The sequence below is a fragment of the Telopea speciosissima genome, chromosome 4 (assembly GCF_018873765.1).
Source record: "Telopea speciosissima isolate NSW1024214 ecotype Mountain lineage chromosome 4, Tspe_v1, whole genome shotgun sequence".
Taxonomy (NCBI): Eukaryota; Viridiplantae; Streptophyta; class Magnoliopsida; order Proteales; family Proteaceae; genus Telopea; species Telopea speciosissima.
The window spans coordinates 3,378,667-3,395,827 of record NC_057919.1 but is presented as its reverse complement, the minus strand read 5'-3'; the positions used below and the strand labels follow the sequence as shown (position 1 = coordinate 3,395,827).

General features: G+C 38.4%; 1 protein-coding gene across 3 annotated transcripts; it reads right to left on the bottom strand.

The window, feature by feature from the left end:
- Positions 1–7,453: 7,453 nt before the first annotated feature.
- On the bottom strand, positions 7,454–16,385 carry LOC122658710 (protein BASIC PENTACYSTEINE6-like). 3 transcript variants are annotated; one of them, XM_043853795.1, is made up of 3 exons: positions 16,323–16,385; positions 8,623–8,702; positions 7,454–8,480 (listed from the first exon to the last, which is right to left on the bottom strand). In XM_043853795.1, exons 2-3 carry the CDS (start codon positions 8,689–8,691, stop codon positions 7,521–7,523), a joined length of 1,029 nt encoding a protein of 342 aa, XP_043709730.1. In that variant the 5' UTR covers positions 8,692–8,702; positions 16,323–16,385; the 3' UTR covers positions 7,454–7,520. The 3 variants fall into 3 exon arrangements, with proteins under 3 accessions (XP_043709730.1, XP_043709729.1, XP_043709728.1); XM_043853794.1 differs by having other exon boundaries at positions 8,623–8,778; positions 16,323–16,345; XM_043853793.1 differs by lacking the exon at positions 16,323–16,385 and having other exon boundaries at positions 7,454–7,480; positions 7,513–8,480; positions 8,623–9,143.
- Between the last annotated feature and the right edge of the window lie 776 nt (positions 16,386–17,161).

Below are 17,161 nucleotides of genomic sequence, written 5' to 3'. Positions count from 1 at the left end.
CATAACTTGGGTACTAATGTAGAGAACTCGTCTCATTTAAAATTTTTATAATTTAGTTGATATATAAATTCTGAAGACAATAATAGATATTTCATTTTCTATCATGGATCATACATGATATTTTATATTTATTTATAGGGGGACCGTTCTCTTTGGGGGAGCACAGGGGTCACGCGTGTGCGGCAGTCAATGAGAACGCACATGTTGGCTTCTCGAGGGGGGGGATTTCTGCTTTTCATGGGAGTGGGACAATTATTTTTGCCCCCTACTGTGTCTGGGCGAGGTCTGCGCCCCTCTCCCCACAGAGAACATTTTCCCTTATTTATAAGTATATTATACTAAAAAGATAGTATCTAATAAGGAAGGGTCATATGCATTGTTGCATAAAACATGGTCATGCATGAAACACAAAAAGAGAAGTGCCTTTTAATATAAGACATGAATATGTAATGCTGGTGTCATTCAATTTGTTCCAATTCAAGTGCGCCGACATCGGATGAGATGTTTTTTCAAGTTGATAACAAGGCGAGTGATCGTTGGTTTACATTTTACTAACTTCACAGGGAGTTGGATGGAACATAATCATGAGTTTAAGGATATTTTGGACACTTCATAAATGGAGAGTAATTATGTTATTTACGTGATGTATTATGTCAATAAATCTTGGGGTAAATAGTTTCTTTTGGGCCATGAACTACTTTAGCTAGTCGACGAAGCAACAAATTTTTGTCATTGATATTTTGTATAAATGTATAGTTTGTCCTAGCCCCCAAGAAAAATATTGATGCTAAACACTTGAACATTTGGTCATAACCACAACTCTTGTAATTTGTGCCTATTATTTTGAGGTGTTTTAAATATTTGAAATTCACTAGAGATCATGACAATTTTTTTCTTCTTCATTTAATTACGCATGGAATACCATCAAGGTCTGCATTGTTATATTGAAATAAAATTTAATTCATTCGTATTTGATGCAAATACCTTCTAATCCCAATCTGATTGATGTAATGGTTAATGTAATCTACTTAAATCATAGCACTACCCTTGTTATATGAACTGGACTCCAACCTAAGGTTGTATTTGGTATGCACTCTTAGAATAGATTCTAGGTTTAGAATGCATTCTAAAACAAGAAAATAGAAAAAAATCGAGTATTAGAATGTGTTCTAGACCCAAAATCTATTTTTAAAATGCATACCAAACACAGTGAGTTATGCTTACGTTGGCTGTGTTCATATGTTGTTGCCAAATGGTTAACAAAAACCTCGTTTCTTTGTGTAGGTTTGGTCCCCAAACCCACCATAAGGATCATAAATGCATAAAGGATTAAACGGGTGTGCTTACTTGGCTAAGCATTTTGCTTTTGAATGTTGTGCTTTTGTGTGCTAGATGCCACAAAATCTGACAAGCATTTCTGAAATGTTAGGCTTATGCTCAAGTTGGTCATTCGCCAAAAGTTTTCCCTTGCAACACTGAATGGCCAAAAGAGACGTGAAGCAAAATATGATCCTATAAGTCATTTTATAGTAGTAAACATGGCTTTAAATCAACGAGATTTTAAGATTTGAAATCATTGGCATCAGATCAAAACTAGGAAGGATAAAGTAAAAAATAATCATATTAAAGTTGATTTGGGAGTAACTTCGATACATGATAAGCTACGAGAAAATAGTTTGAGGTAACATGACCATGTTTAACAGAGGCCTTTGGATGCTCTAGTACGAAGGAGTGATTTGATTCAGATTAAAAAACCTAAAAGAATCAGAGAAAGGCAAACATAAAATGACCTTAGGAGAAGTGAGGAAAGATATGCATAGTTTAGTTCTTGTATCAAGTATGACCTCGAATAGAGTTGCTTGGAGGGCAATGACCCATGTAGTCAACCTCATTTAAGAGAACCCACTATGTAGCTTTAAGGAGCTCCACAAAATAAACATTAAGATTGGATGGATTAAATCATTTAGTCATATTGCTTGTTATGTGTACAATCTCATGTTGTAGAGTATAGTTAGTTCACATATGATACTTGAACAATGCTAGAGATATGGAAAAATAGTTATACATTTTTAGTGAAGAAAACATTACTCATATTTTATGGCTAAATCGTTAAGATATAGGAAGGCCTTTTATTTGGTCCTATTTTTTGATCACTTGAAAAAATAGTTAACTATTTCAATTATGGCATTTCTACCAAAAAGAAAATTTCAATCATCTCATAATCTAAATTGACTATCTATCAAATTTTAAAACTTGTATACTCTTTTAGTAGGCTATGTATTGCTTTGTTGCGATTTCATGTGAAATCTACGATCTCACATCGGATACGAGTAGCCCGATGTAAAGGCTTTATATAAGGACTTAGACACCATCTCCTTAATGGTTAGGTTTTAAGAATGAGTTTTATACGAGTTTCAACATATCTTACATTATTTTGCTATTTGGAAAACCTTCATCAACTATTGCCATTTTTCTTTGGTGCTTCCACCATTGTGAAGTTACAAGGAAATCCCCCAACCCAAACCCCCAAGTAAAAGTGGGATTTGGTCTAAGGGCACCATGACGGGAGGCCTAAAACCTTACTAGTTGTGTTAATTGGTAACCTTCAACTATCCCATGTTTTGAACGAACACCCCACGTGTAACACGTTGGCAGGTAGCAGCAATAAGTGGATGCATTGTTATGATTGGAAGAACTCACCCTCTTAAATCGGTCCACAAGGGGAGAAAACATAATATTATATATGCCCACACCCAAGCCCTTACGGGACCAATATGGGACTATTAGTGTACATAACACACATCACTAAAAAAGGGTAGGAGTCATTTTGAAAGGGGACGAGAGAAGAGAGAAGAGAGACATAGAGACATAGAGACACCCCAGTAACAAACAGCATACAAGGGGCATACCCAACCTTTCCCAAATTTATATTTGAAGTAAAATTTTTCATTCACTTATGAAATAAGATTCACCAACAGGTACAACACATTAATGGTTAGATAGGTAATGGACCATTCCACTATCTATCAAATATTCAGTCTGAAACACAAAAATAAAAAGTCAACGATAATGAAGCCAATATCCGGCTTTGCAAAAGCATCATGAGAACCGCCAATACCAATGCATTTTGGGGGATCGTGACTACGTAAACAATAATAAATAATATTTAGATTTATAATTTTTCCAACTCTGAGAGATGCTCTTACATACATGGCTCACACAGGCGTGTGTATAAAAACGTTCCCTTATTTTTAAATATTCACGTGGCAAACATAGCTGCGTTTGAGGTAAACAGAAGGTCGAATATAATCAGAAATTATTCTGGGCCGTGTACCCTTTTTTTGTTTTTGTTTCCAATGTGCTAACTGCTCGGCCCGACCAAACTTGTGTACAGGCCAAGTGGGCCGCACATTTTTGCACTTTTTCTTTTACAGTTAAAACCCAAGAGATATTTTATGACGATTCCTTCCAAATAGGTTCATCTCATAGGTTTATCCAAGTAACCCGAACTATCAAAACAGGAAGTAGTTTTATGTTCGGGAGAGTGCTGGCGTAGGCTACACTCTGGGACAGAGTTCTTTTTCCCTTCATTTTTGGAAGAGGTAGGGTACTCTTAGCAAGCGGAGCATGACAAATCAATATCATACAGAGGAGAACTATGAGATCATTGCATATGAATAAGAGAGAGATAGACACAGAGGTGTTCGATCGAAGAACCCATTCCCTCGACTTTTTGTATACAAACTAGTGACGTAACCATTCAATCCACCATGCATTAGCCAAATGATTAACAAAAACCTGATTTTTATTTGTAGGTTTGGTCCCCAAACCCACCATAAGATCATAAATACATAAAGAGTTGTGCTTAAATTGGCTAAGCCTCACTTTTCTTTTGAATGTTGGTGGGCTTTCCACATGATTAGATGCCAAAAAAAAATTGACAGACATGGCTGAAATGTTAGGCTCATGGTCAAGTTTGGTCATTGGCAAAAAGCTTTCCCTTGCAATAGGGAATGGCCAAAAGAGGTGAAGAAAATCAAAAAGGTTTTAACTTTTTAGACTCAGGATTGGGCATCCTATCGGATCAGAGTCCATCAATTCTAATTAAGATTCCAATTTGCATCAATAGGGTATTGATAGAACTTGTCCAAGACTTGATTGGACTCGTTGAATATACCATTTTTGGAATCAAGGTTGGTCGATTTCGATTGGAACATCCCAATTTCGTCAATTTTAAATTTGAAATTTAGAAGACATTTGAATGTATGAAATCAAAAGGTAGAGAATCCACCAATTAAATTAAAATTGATTTTAATAGTGTAATCCCATCTTAGAAAATTTCCAGAACTAGTATCTGATCAATTACTTGAATGGTGAGGGCTTACAAAAAATATTCTTACAAAAAGTAAAATGATTTCCACCATGAGGAGTATTAATCATAAGAGGGCCCACTATATAGCTTGAGGGAGCTCCACAAAATAAACATTAAGATTAGATATATATATATATATATATATATATATCTTTTTGGGAAAATTATACTGTCATTTCCTGAAGTTTGTATTAAATACAGAACAACCTCCTGTGTTTTTTAATTGTACAATCACACCCGCTGAGAGGACGGTGTTAAATAATACAATGTAAAATGCTAACTTTGCCCTCTTCTAATATCCTGTTAAATAATACTTAATGAAAAATACCAACTTTGCACTCTTCTATTCAATTCAAACCTATTCTTTAGCTTCTTCTCCTTCGCTGCCGTCGTTGTTTTCATCGAAGCAGCACCACCACTACCACCGCCGGAGAAGATGACTGATAGGATGAGATTGGAGCGGGAGAGAAGAGAATGATCAACTATACAGAATGTGGTATACATATTTATGCTCGCCAACTCTTTATGAGGAACAAGAACAACACAGAAAAAACTTATAAATTTGAGATAGAGAGAGGGAATTAATGGGATATTGAAACTTGAAACCTTCAGATCTCCTGAGTTTTCTTATATCTCTTCTAAGAGCCAAGGGCTTTGGCAATGAAATCCACAATCCGTCGTTGTGATTTGATAATCATCTCCATCTTCATATTCTCTACCCGAACAAACCCTTTCCCAAATGCTCTAATCACCGAAGCAAAGTCTGAAATCGGATCAACTCCCTCTTCCTCCTCCACATCCTCATCCATCTCGAACGACTTTCTCTTGCGAAACATCGGATTTCTCAAAACCCTAAAAATCCCAGGAGGCCCTGCTACTCCACCACCACCGCCATCATTCCACTGCGGAGGATACAGTGAGGCCATTGGTGGTCGGCGAAGTATGTGATTGATGCTTCGAGATTTATTAATTGCATCATCATCGTCGTCGTCTTCATCGTCATCGACTCTAATACTATGCAGATCGATGGCGGAGATGAGAACGGCAGCAATGGGGAATGGCCCAAGTTCCATCCGATCCATGAGGTTGAAGTAAGGCCAAAGGGCGAGAGACGAGCGTTTCTTGTCTGAGCGGTAGTGGTGCGAAGCTTCTCCATCTTGTGGCGGCACTGAGTAGCAGTCTTTGAGAGCTCATCGTAGCTGCACCGAACACCGACAGAGATGGCGACTTCTTCCCATTAACTGGCCTTGAGGTGACCTCGTTTCAGAGAGTACCACTTTTCCTGGTAGGCTTGGATGAGGTGTACGGTCTCCATGAGAGGCCATGGCAGAGGAGAGATTTTCTTGTGTTAATAAGTGGAAAGTAGTGAGGGTTGGGGCTCATGTGTAAAGGGTTCGTTCTCCGTCCTGTCGCCTACCACCGCAACTCCCGTGGTCATTGCACCTTCCTGTTGCGGCCTCTCTGTCACAGGTAAGTTGAGTAGCAGGGGAGGGGAGGGGAGGGGGTGTGAAGTTTGGGCTTTCCTAAGGGTAAAATGGTAAGCTCACACATCCCATTAGAAGTATATTTGTCATTTTAAGACATCAATGGTCAACACATCAGCAACTAAGGAAAATACTCTAACGGTTGGGGGCTGAGTGTAACAAATATCCCAAACTTAGGGGATGCGATTATATAATTTAAAAATACAGGAGGTCATTTTGTATTTAATACAAATCTCAGGGGATGGTAGTGTAATTTTCCCTATATTTTTTTGGTAAGCAAGATTAGATAGTTAAAAATCATTTAGTCGTATTGCTTGTAACGTGTACAATCCCATATTGTACGAGTATGGTTTGGCGAATTTCAACTATGGCATAACCAATTAGCTGCGTTTGAAGTAATCAAAGGTGGAATAAAATCAGAACATATTCTGGGCCGAAAAGAAAATCCCTAAATTTTTCGTACCGAATTTGCTTACTGCCGCCCCTGTAAAGGTTGCATGGGCCGCAGAATTTGCCTTTTTTTTTTTTTTTTAAGTTTTTCTTTTCGGTTAGATTTTTCTTTTTAGTTTATTGAGATATTTTATGACGATTCCTTACAAATAGGTTGATCCGGAGGGTTGGATTCCAAACAACCTAAATCACTAATTAACTTTCGAAAAAGACATAAATCTCTTCCTAAAGGTGATGTAACCATCTGATTAGACTCTTGGGTTGTAATTATATTCTCTCACCCCACTATTGAGTAAGTCGAAAGTACCTTTTGATTTCATACATTCAAATACCTGGGCTGCGTTGGAAGTTATCACAGGTCGAATAAAATCACAACACATTCTGGGCCGTATATTTTTTGTTCCCACTGTGGATTCCCTCTTCACCATGGGTGCAGAGAATCTCGCTCCAGAAACTATAACCAACCATCAGGATTTTAACCGCAGTCAAACCAGATTCTCCACTGCTAAGCTCCAAATTTGAAAGGTTGGGTTAAAATAGACTCACCTAATTTAAAAAGGATTGGGGTACTTAGTTCTGCCATTGGATGGGACAAATCTTTTGTAGACAGATACACCCAAAGGGTACCCAATCAGATGTCAAGTTTCAGTCCAAACAAGGTGGGCCAAGTGAAGAATACACAGAGATGATGCATATCAACACACAAGAGGGTATATATGACTGAAATTAAGTTTCCCATTTGACACATGACCATTGAACAATCCAAACCTTTCCCTACATATCTAACAGTCAAAATGGCCACCATTCCACATGGCAGCCTTAAGAGCAACCATCCATAGTTTCCTGAAGAAAAATATATCTATATATATATACATGCTTCCTATGAAAGTATGAAAAATATAAATTGGGTACATTAGGAATTACCATTACTATACCCTTTTCTTCTACTTTACTTTCTCCTCCAGAATTGGGGCTCAATGTCTATCCAAATGTCAACCTGAGTCAGGGACGGCTCTTCAGAATGGCTCAATTCCCACCTCTGATTTGCCCACTTTGCCAAAGAGGGAGAGAAAGAATGAGAGACATCCTAGGACTGATTTATAGTCAAAAGCCAATTCTTTACTTCACAAGCAGAAAAGAGTAAGCCAAAAGATTGCCTACATCTCCCGCCATCCTGTTTCAATTTATGTCAAATATATACGTCAACTTACCAGCTACTTGATGGTAATAAAGCGATTCGTCCCATGCTTGGCCCAGTGGTCTTTGAGATCCAGGGATGTTGACAGGTCATGGCCCTCTGCAGCCAAGCGGGTTAGCAATTTAGCAAAGGCACTGCCACTCATCTTACGTCCACCTTTGCGAGCGTGGCGCTTGTTAGGTATTGCAGGAAGTGGATACATTGACAAGTTGGTGGTGCAGCAGGCAGACTGCCAACCCCCATTCCCCCATTTGTAGCACTGCTTAAGGACTCCAGTGCATGAGCAAACTGGCACTGGCATGGTTGACTCATCGAAAGTGACCTGGTTCAATCCCAGATCATGACCCTTCCAATCGGGCTTTGAAAATGCTATCTGCCTATTCTGATCCTCATCATCACCCCCACCAGTATCACAGCCATTCCTCCATTCATGTGTCTTGGCAATAGTTACCTTATTCAAGTCCTGACCCTTCTTACAACCCTTGCTTGATGATTTTGATGACGTCTTCAATGGCATAGTCTTGGTTTCCGTCCTTGCTCGCTTAGCATGCAGGGGCTTCACAACGTCAAAAGCAGCTGCTGCTGATATAGGTATGGCCTCGGTTGTGTGAATCTCCCTTCCATAAGGAGATCCTGCCAAGTGAAGTTCATTATCATGGTGATGGTGCATGTGTTTTGTCCCACGTGGGCCACTGTATCCTAGTGTACATGTTGGTGCACCACTTGCATTCATGGCATTTTCCCTATATTGAAGAGCTGCCAAGGCATTATCCCTTTCCATTATGGCGCTGTTCCGCTCAGCAATGGCTGCATCTTTCTGCAAGATAGCCATTTCTCGCTCAGCCACAGCAGCTTTTTTTTCAGAAATGGCTAAATTCTTTTCATGGATTGCAGCATCCCTCTCGGCCATGATGGCCATAATTTGTTTCACTGTCAAGGCATTATGTTCCTTCATCTGATGTTGAGGATTCATCCACTGCAATAGAAACATAAATGAGTAGAAGTAGAGAAAGGTGAAGAGCAATGATTTTATTCATTGCTTAAGACACAGGTCTGAGATAAACACCAGTAATTAGGACTTGATGCCTTCTCAGCAGAAACATAATGGAGATTGATACCTGTGAGTGAACTGCTTTATAGTGATCTGGTTTGTGTCTTCCATTTTCACGTTGGCCACCATCATCCATGTTAAATCTACCTTTTGCAGTAATTGCACAAGATCAGTTTTTAGCCTCCACAAAAGTTGAAAATGCAACTGAAACTCCAAATCAGATCTTCCATAGGGAAGAGGTAAACAGTTAAGGCTGTGTCTAGCTGCTTAAAATGCACAGTTTTATAATGGAGAACACTGGAAAGATGTTAATTTCTCATGCAAAACAAAACTCAATTTCACATCAAATTGGTTGTCTATAACAGATAAAGTGCACCCCACAAGTTTTTTCTTCCTTTCTTAAGCTCATTTTTTCTGCTGATTCCATCATATTTGACCCACTTCCTGAGGAAAGAGAAAATTCCATGAGTGGTGGCAACAACGGAAGAAGCCTCTCCTCATTCTCCATCTGAATTTCTGACCATTTTCTAGACAACCAAATTCTGTAAGCAGTGGTACTTCCTATCTAGTCTTTTAGTGAACGAATTAGCAATAACAAAGGACACAACTTTCTTCATCCACTTCTGGACAACCAAATAGTCTTGTAAGCAAACAATAATTACAAAGGGAACTAAATAGAATCCATCACCTCAAGACCTTAAGAATTATCATAAATAAAGGAGGGATGCTTAAGTAGAAATTTTATGGAAAAGCAATACAGAGGCCATAAATCAACAGTGAGACAGCGTCCTGATGAGCGATGACCAACAAGAATGTCTAGTATTTTTTCGCAAATGCGGTAATGCCAGCTGCTTTATCGCCAAGTGGCAACAAGCAGGAGAGCTAGATCAGAACACTACCAGAACTTGTGGGTGTCTCAAATCAATTTGAACAAATAGGATCATGTGAAACAACTGCAGAAAGACTGCACGCCATTTTTTTAATAAATGACAATAAGATTTTATTCAGAATAAAACAACAGAAAGTAAATAGAAAATTACAAAGAGTCCATGTGGGAATAGAACAGTAACAAAACAGAACCACCCCTCTAGAAGCCTCATATCTGGTCAACAATGTAATATGGCATCCCACCACCAAAAATAGGGATTATTTCTTTCCTATTGGAAAACAACACATTGAACAAAATTAAACATAATGCAGTTTAATAGCCCCACAAATGCACCACTGGAATTCCAGCTTCTGAAGTTGACAAAACTCTTAAAAGGCACATAAAGATCATTTGACTAGGATGAGATTCCTTAAACTGAGACACACACCCAGACAGCAAAACAACCATGCCAAACTTACTTGCTGGTTAAGTAAACAATAGTGAAGCAGGCTCAGTTCGGCAAGACCACATCAACAGCTCAGATTGAACCAAGCACCCCCATGCAAAATTTGATTTTTAGAAGTGTGAACACAACCAGCCACTCTTGTTAGTCACTTTCCTATTTTCAAGGAAGCTCTTGCTATTCTATCGGGAAGAGCATGCAAGGAAGATCTTGTTTATTATGGAAACTACTTTCCTAATCTTTTGTAAAGTAAATATTGATTACCGATTCTGGAAAGTTGCTTAACAAAGGAGGTTGAGGGAGATAGGAAGATAGTCCTTTCTTTTACGGAAGTTATGAAGCCAACACCTAGCCGCCACCTCACTCCCTAGATCATGATCTTCATGAAAGATCTCCATGGCTGGACGATTTTGAATTCTCCTAGCCACTTACAGAGTTTTGAGAGTTCCCCACATTGGGAGGAATTTTGAGGAGAGAGGAGCACGGTTTTAAAGCCCATCCACCCTTGGACGATTTTGGTGTTCCGGGCAGCCACGATTTTATAGAAGGCAGCATGCTTTGTCCGAGTTTTTCTACAGTCCCCCTTCCTTAGGTTGGATTTTATCAATTTTGGTATTTCTTAGTAATGAAGGAGCTTAGCTTAAATTAGAATTTATTTTGATATTTTAATTGTCTTTGATTTCCGATCAAATCTCAACCGTTGGATTAGCATAAGTAGGCTTGAGACCAAGGAATTAAGTATCGGAGCGTATCGTATCGTCTCGGCCGATACGTCTCGGTATCGGTCATGGCCGAGACAAGACAGGTCGAGACGTATCTTTTTTTTTTAAAATGTAAATGTCTCGAATGTATCGACCGATACATATCGATACGATACGATACGGTCGATACGTATCGATACAGACGAGACATGATTTAAACCATTATTTTATTATTTTTGAAATAACGATACATACCGAGACGTCTCGATACGTATCGGCAACTTAAAAACCACATGGGCCCAAGTCTTCTCAAAACAGAAAACTCGAGCAGGAGCAGGCTGGCGGAAAAAAAAACAGTTCCAGCTTTGAGAAACCATAAAAAAACATCTTTAAACTTGGTTTTTGCCAAAGATTTGTTGAGGGCTTTGATTCCTTTGCCAAAAACGATCCTAAAGGAGGTGAAATCTCATCATTTGCTACATCTAACAGTCCACATTCGAAATCAAAAGGTGTTTTTGAAGGGCAAGGTAGGTTTTTTGAAAAAAACTTGATTCTTTTGTTTAAATCTTTGATTTTTGGTATTTTTTTTGCTATGATTCAAAGGGAATATGTTAAACTAACTTAGTATTGCATTCTTTGTATACATTTACAAAGATTTGAGTTCAAAATCCATGTTTCTTTGCATTTTTTACCCAAAACCGAAAATTGCTTCTTTAAAATGATTTATTTATTTATTTTCTTCTAAAATTTAAAACAAATGCTAATGTATATAATATATGTACTATATTATGTATAGATCTATCACATTCCAAGAAGATTATATATTTACCCTAAAATCTATCACAATAGTCACTCCTATTGTTGAAGACCCTTACAGACATGACTTTGATCCACCCCGACATTCTTCATGGCAATTGAGTGACTTTACATGTAAGAAATTTCATCTTTTAATCTTTTATAACAATTTCAATGTGCCGCACTTGTCTGGTTATTGATTATTCACAATTCTTAGTATATATGCATGATATATGACACAAATTGCTTGTTTATATTGTTTTTATTGTCCAAAAGTGTATTTCCATATGTATTTTGATCATTTTCATGCGTTTCTGCACCGATCGATACGTATCTCCGATACGATACGATACGATACGTCTCTTAAAATCGCCCGACCGATACGATACCCGATACCGATACTTAAATCCTTGCTTGAGACATTAGGGTTTTTTATTTTATCTTTAAATATTTAAGAGCTATGCTCATTGAGATAGTGACAAACGGATTAATGAAAATTTACTTAGTTGAGTATTTTGGAACCTTGAAGTGTTCTACCCCCGTAACCCTGAAAAGTTACGTTGCATCCTTTAAGAGTTGCAATTTTCCCACGTCCATGAAGAAACACGTTAATCCCCTTGAAACCATAGAGAGTTTAACTACAACCTCGAAGAGTTGTAGCTTTCCCCTTGCGATTTCTTTGTTCTTGTGTTTGTGTTACGCGGTTACACACTTGGTAGACTGTGTTCTTGACTCTCCTGATCTGTAGCTTCCAACTTGGCTGCATCAAATAGTTGTCTTAAAACACATATCTTCTTGATGTGTAATGTAGGACCGACTTGATGACTCACACAGTACCAATAACAAGATCTTTTATCAAAGAATAAGTTCAGTTTAGGGATAAATCAGATGGGTAGACGGGGCTGAGGCTTAATTGAGTTCAGTAAATAGGGATTAGAACATTTGCTGAAAATCTGAGATCAATTGGATAGCTGGATCAGAAAATATGGACCAATATTAGTTAGACTAGGGCAAGAGCAAAACAGTAATTTCAGGGGTTAAAACTGAAGTCAAAATTAGGGTTCAGTTCTGTCAACATATTCTGTTTATGTATCAGAATTTGATAATAAAACAGGTCATACATAGTAGCTCAATAAGTCATAAAACAGTAGCTAGAATGGGGTTAGGGGCAGGATAGGAAATTTAAAATATTTCCAGATCAACAGGTCAGAATCTTATCAAATTTGAATCGAGTTCTTCTGTTGGATTGAAGAACATTAAGCAAAAGATGATATGATTCTAACAGTTGGATTGTTCTACACAGAAATCATGCAAAAAAAAAAAGCCTTGCATTGAATCTACGATAGAGTATCAAGTGTAGGAAAATTCAGAACTTGAAGTTACTTGTTAAATGAGACGAAGATAGAAGAAGAATAACAGCAAACATAAATTAAACACCCGGGCTTCACACTGCAAGGTGGTTCGATTGGATCAAACACCAATCTCAACCAAGGGATTCTTCACCCAAAGAGGAGAGCAGCAACATAGAAGACTCAAAAACTGACTCCTACACTAAAAAGGAAAGGACTAACCCAATCCTTAACTAATAAGGTAACATAAATTGACAAGGAAACTGAAATAATAAAGGTAACTAACTCAAAACAGGTCTGGACTTATAGAATCCTAATCCAGTCCAACCAAAACACTTAATAACAATTAGAATAAAGAAATAAAGACACTAACTTAACTAATCCCGTATGACTAGCCTCTACCCACATTATAGGTCCATTAAAGTGGCCCATCACAATGAAAACCCATGGGATCAAAAGCCCAACACATACATAACCCAACCCAAGGGTTATTTCTAGTAAAATAAGTCTATTTAGGTGATTTAACTTCATCAATGTGTCATGTCAAAAGACAACTGGCAATTTCATCACAAGTGTCCGTACATTGCTCAAAACACGTAACCTTCGACATGCAACAACAATCATAGAAAAAGATCTTCTTCAGGCGCCATCACACTAGGAACTCTTCTTCTTTGGGCAACAGATCCATTTCATAAGCAACTGCACATTTGCCATATTACTTGCCCTTTTGACATGTCAAACACCTATAATACTGGAAATTCTTATTTTTCTAATTCTTCTTATTCTTCTCCCATTTGAAGGAGCTAAAAGAGCCCGGGGCAGGCCTAAAATGACCATAGGAGAGGTTGTGAAGAAGGACATGCATAGCCTGGGCCTTGTGCCAAGTATGATCTCAGATAGAGCCTATTGGAGAGCAAGGATCCACGTTGTCGATACCATGTAGCTGAGATTTCCCTGATTTTCTGGGCTATCCTCCTTTCTATTACTTTCATTTTCGATTTCTCACTTCTCTTATATCTTTTCTTCATTTTTATTCTTCAGCCCTCTTACTTTCATTTCCCATTGGTGAGGACCTCAGTTTTCCCTACTTTGTTTTGAAAGGATCCATGTAGCCGACCCCATTTAGTTGGGATAAGGTTTGAGTTGTTGCTGTTGTGTTCTCCTCTCCACAGTCAATGTTGGAGCAAATATTGACTTCCTCAAAGTAATACTAGGATTTCAATAAAAATATTATTAGGCTAGTTGACGCAGGAGCGCTTCCATGGTTTGACTCGAACCTGTTTGGGGCTTGAGTTGTTGCTGTTGTGTTCTCCTCTCCACAGTCAATGTTGGAGCAAATATTGACTTCCTCAAAGTAATACTAGGATTGCAATAAAAATATTATTAGGCTAGTTGACGCAGGAGCGCTTCCATGGTTTGACTCGAACCTGTTTGGGAACATAGACTGAGAACCAGGTCCAAATTTTGCGTCTTTGGACTAGTAGGATATTTAGCATTTTATTGATTTTATCGAGATAACTATGTAAGGAGATCTTTTAATTTGGGTAGGATAGGTAGTAGAGTTTTAGTTTTAAGTTGCTTTTGGTTAGGAATTCTAGTATAGTTGTTTCCTTATCAGACTATTTTTCTTTGACTATTTATATGCTTGTAACCAATGCATTGGGCAGGTTGAAGATAATGTATTAAGTTTTGGTTGAAGCCTGTGTAGCCTGTGAATGTGTGGTCTCTCCCTCCCCCTCCCTCTTATTTTTTCCTTCTTCCCTGCGATACTTTTTTTTTCTTTCCTGCTATTGCTATATCAGTTGGGCTGATAGAGATCCGAATCATTGGATCGATCTCCCTCATTCCTTTTTCTTTCTCTTTATAACTTCCATCATGGGTACATCCAGCACAAGCGATTCTAACCCTAGTTTATTTGTCCCTGAAACCAACCCTGCTGCGTGAACCCATCCGCTAGTCATTGCTGAATTCAGTTCTACCAGCATACCCAGTTTCAGGAGTTGGTCGTTGTACTGAAGGTTTATCTATGATCTGAAATCAATATCACTAAGGATTACGAACTGATTCAAAGCTTATTGTAGCATTTGGAGCTTGAGTTGGAGGCATGAATCAATCGCAAGGGACTTCCTTCACCGCTGGTTCTGCTGTATTCAGAGGTTGAAGACAATCATTCCCCTACCCTCCACTTGATTATTTGAGTGGTGTAGTATCTTGGTGGGTCTATTATAGACCCGAATTGGGTTTTTGAACCACAGATCCACATCACTAGTTGGCTTCTATGAGCCCAGCACCATAGATGATGCACTGTGCCATATGCATGGTGAAGAAACCCTATGGATACTACTCCCACAGAGCTCCACATATTAGGGATGTTACATATGTGACAGCCCCCTAACCTTTAAGAGGGAATTTGTGGGAGTCTTTTGCGTGGAAGGGAGTCTTGATAAGTTTGAATAAATATTGTAACGGGTGGTTAATCCGTTGGGCCCTAACTAGTAGGGGAGTGGGGAGTGTTTGTAGGTTGAATAAGTTGTGTAACGTGTAACTAGTCCTTGGGTCCTAAGTTGTAGGGGGTGGGTTGCACGTAGGTATTTAAAGATATCTAAGTTGTAATGGCAAATCAGATTTTATCATAATAGAAGTTCAAACCATTGGAGATTGGTTCTCTTGAAAGAACAGATTCCTTATCAGTTATCCATATCTACTAGTCAAAATAGGTAAGAATAAAGAAAAGAGAGAGAAGAGAGAGTAATGTAGATCAAAGCATGTAGAAAAGGGCAAAAAAACACTGTTAACGAAATTTAAACTATATTGAACATTGATGTCCTTATTCTGAGGAATAACAAATCTTGATGGGCTGAATCCAAAAAAGTCCAGGACTACCTAAACATTCCTAAATTTCAATCAGCCAAAACCAAAATGTCACAAATTTCCTAAAACCAAGAGCAAGGACTTAGTCAGATTAGAAGCATGATGTTTGATGTCAGTAGCTCTATCATAGGTTCGAAATTTTGGATGACCAATAGGCCAAGAAACTCCGTCATAGGTCTTAAGATGCGTCTTTCAATACAGCAACAAAATATGATAGCTTCTAATGACCAAGCAAATTTCGAAATACCTTAAAGATTAGTGTAAACAATGCTAGGAGCATCATAGAAGATTGAATTTAAAAAAACACACACACAATAATATTAATATTACTAATAACAAAGAAAGCCAGGAGCAGCATAGAAAAATCCAAGCTGAATGCAGAACCATTTCAACCGCTGGATGATCAAAGAATCAGTTCCATAGAACATGTAGAAAGAAGAAAACCGCCGATCATAAACACCCAAATCAACGCCTAAAACCCATCGAAGCTAAGTTTCTTTCCCCTTTGGGGCATGCATGAACAGAAATCTAAAGCAAAATCGAACATAAAACTACAACGGCGTATTTAAAATAAATGTGCTCAAACTGCATAGCTCTTCCTACCAGCAAACAGAATCAACGTCATTGATAGAGAGGAAAAAGGAGAAACAACGAATGACGGGGAGAGAGCAGGGTTGGGCAATCAAAGAAGAGGAAATCTGTAGAGAAATTAAAGCATACCTCCAAAGTAGAGAGACGACGGAGACGAATTTGCAGATATTAATCGAAAAGAAGCTCGTCTGAGAATTTTGAAGGGAACCAATTTTATACTTCTCTACTGTCTACTACAGCTTCTAGCCTTCTACTGAGGTGTCTTTCGTTTTCCTCTAATAAGTAACGTATGGTGTTTTGAGAGATGGAATTTATAGCTATTTACCAAAAAAAAAGTATAGAATTTATAGCTTTAATTCGGTACCCCGCGATATATCAGTTTAAAATGTGCTACGGTTTGCAGGTTCCGTATCCCGTTGATCCCTTATCCATTGTGGTTCATAATTGAAGATTCTGATTTCAGACATCTCTATAGATGATTTTTGGCGACAGAGCCAGAAAATAGCCAATAAGCTCATTCTTCACCAATCAGATACTGATCGTGTGGTAGTCGTACAAGAGTATCCATAGACTATCCCGCTGATTTGCAACTCTTTGTTTTAGGAAAAAGCGTGGCTTCCTCCCCGAGACAGCCCAGGTGAAATGACAGCTGCACCCATGGTGAAATACAAAAATCCCATTTCCGTTGATGCTTCCAGACGCATTGTGATTGGCCCATGCTAGGTTGAGAACCCTCTGGCCAAAAAAAAATACAATATTTTTTTGTGAAGGTAAATGTAAATCCCAACCTAGCGGGCGTGGGCCAATCACGCCCAGACAGGGGCGTGTGTGGTGCGCTGTCCCCTACGCCCAGACAGGGCGGGTGAGTTTGGAATAAGTAATAAGTACTGAATGCTTGGAAATGCATAATGTATGTCGACTAAGGCCTGATTTGGTATGATTTCTATTTCAATTTTGGATTGATTTCT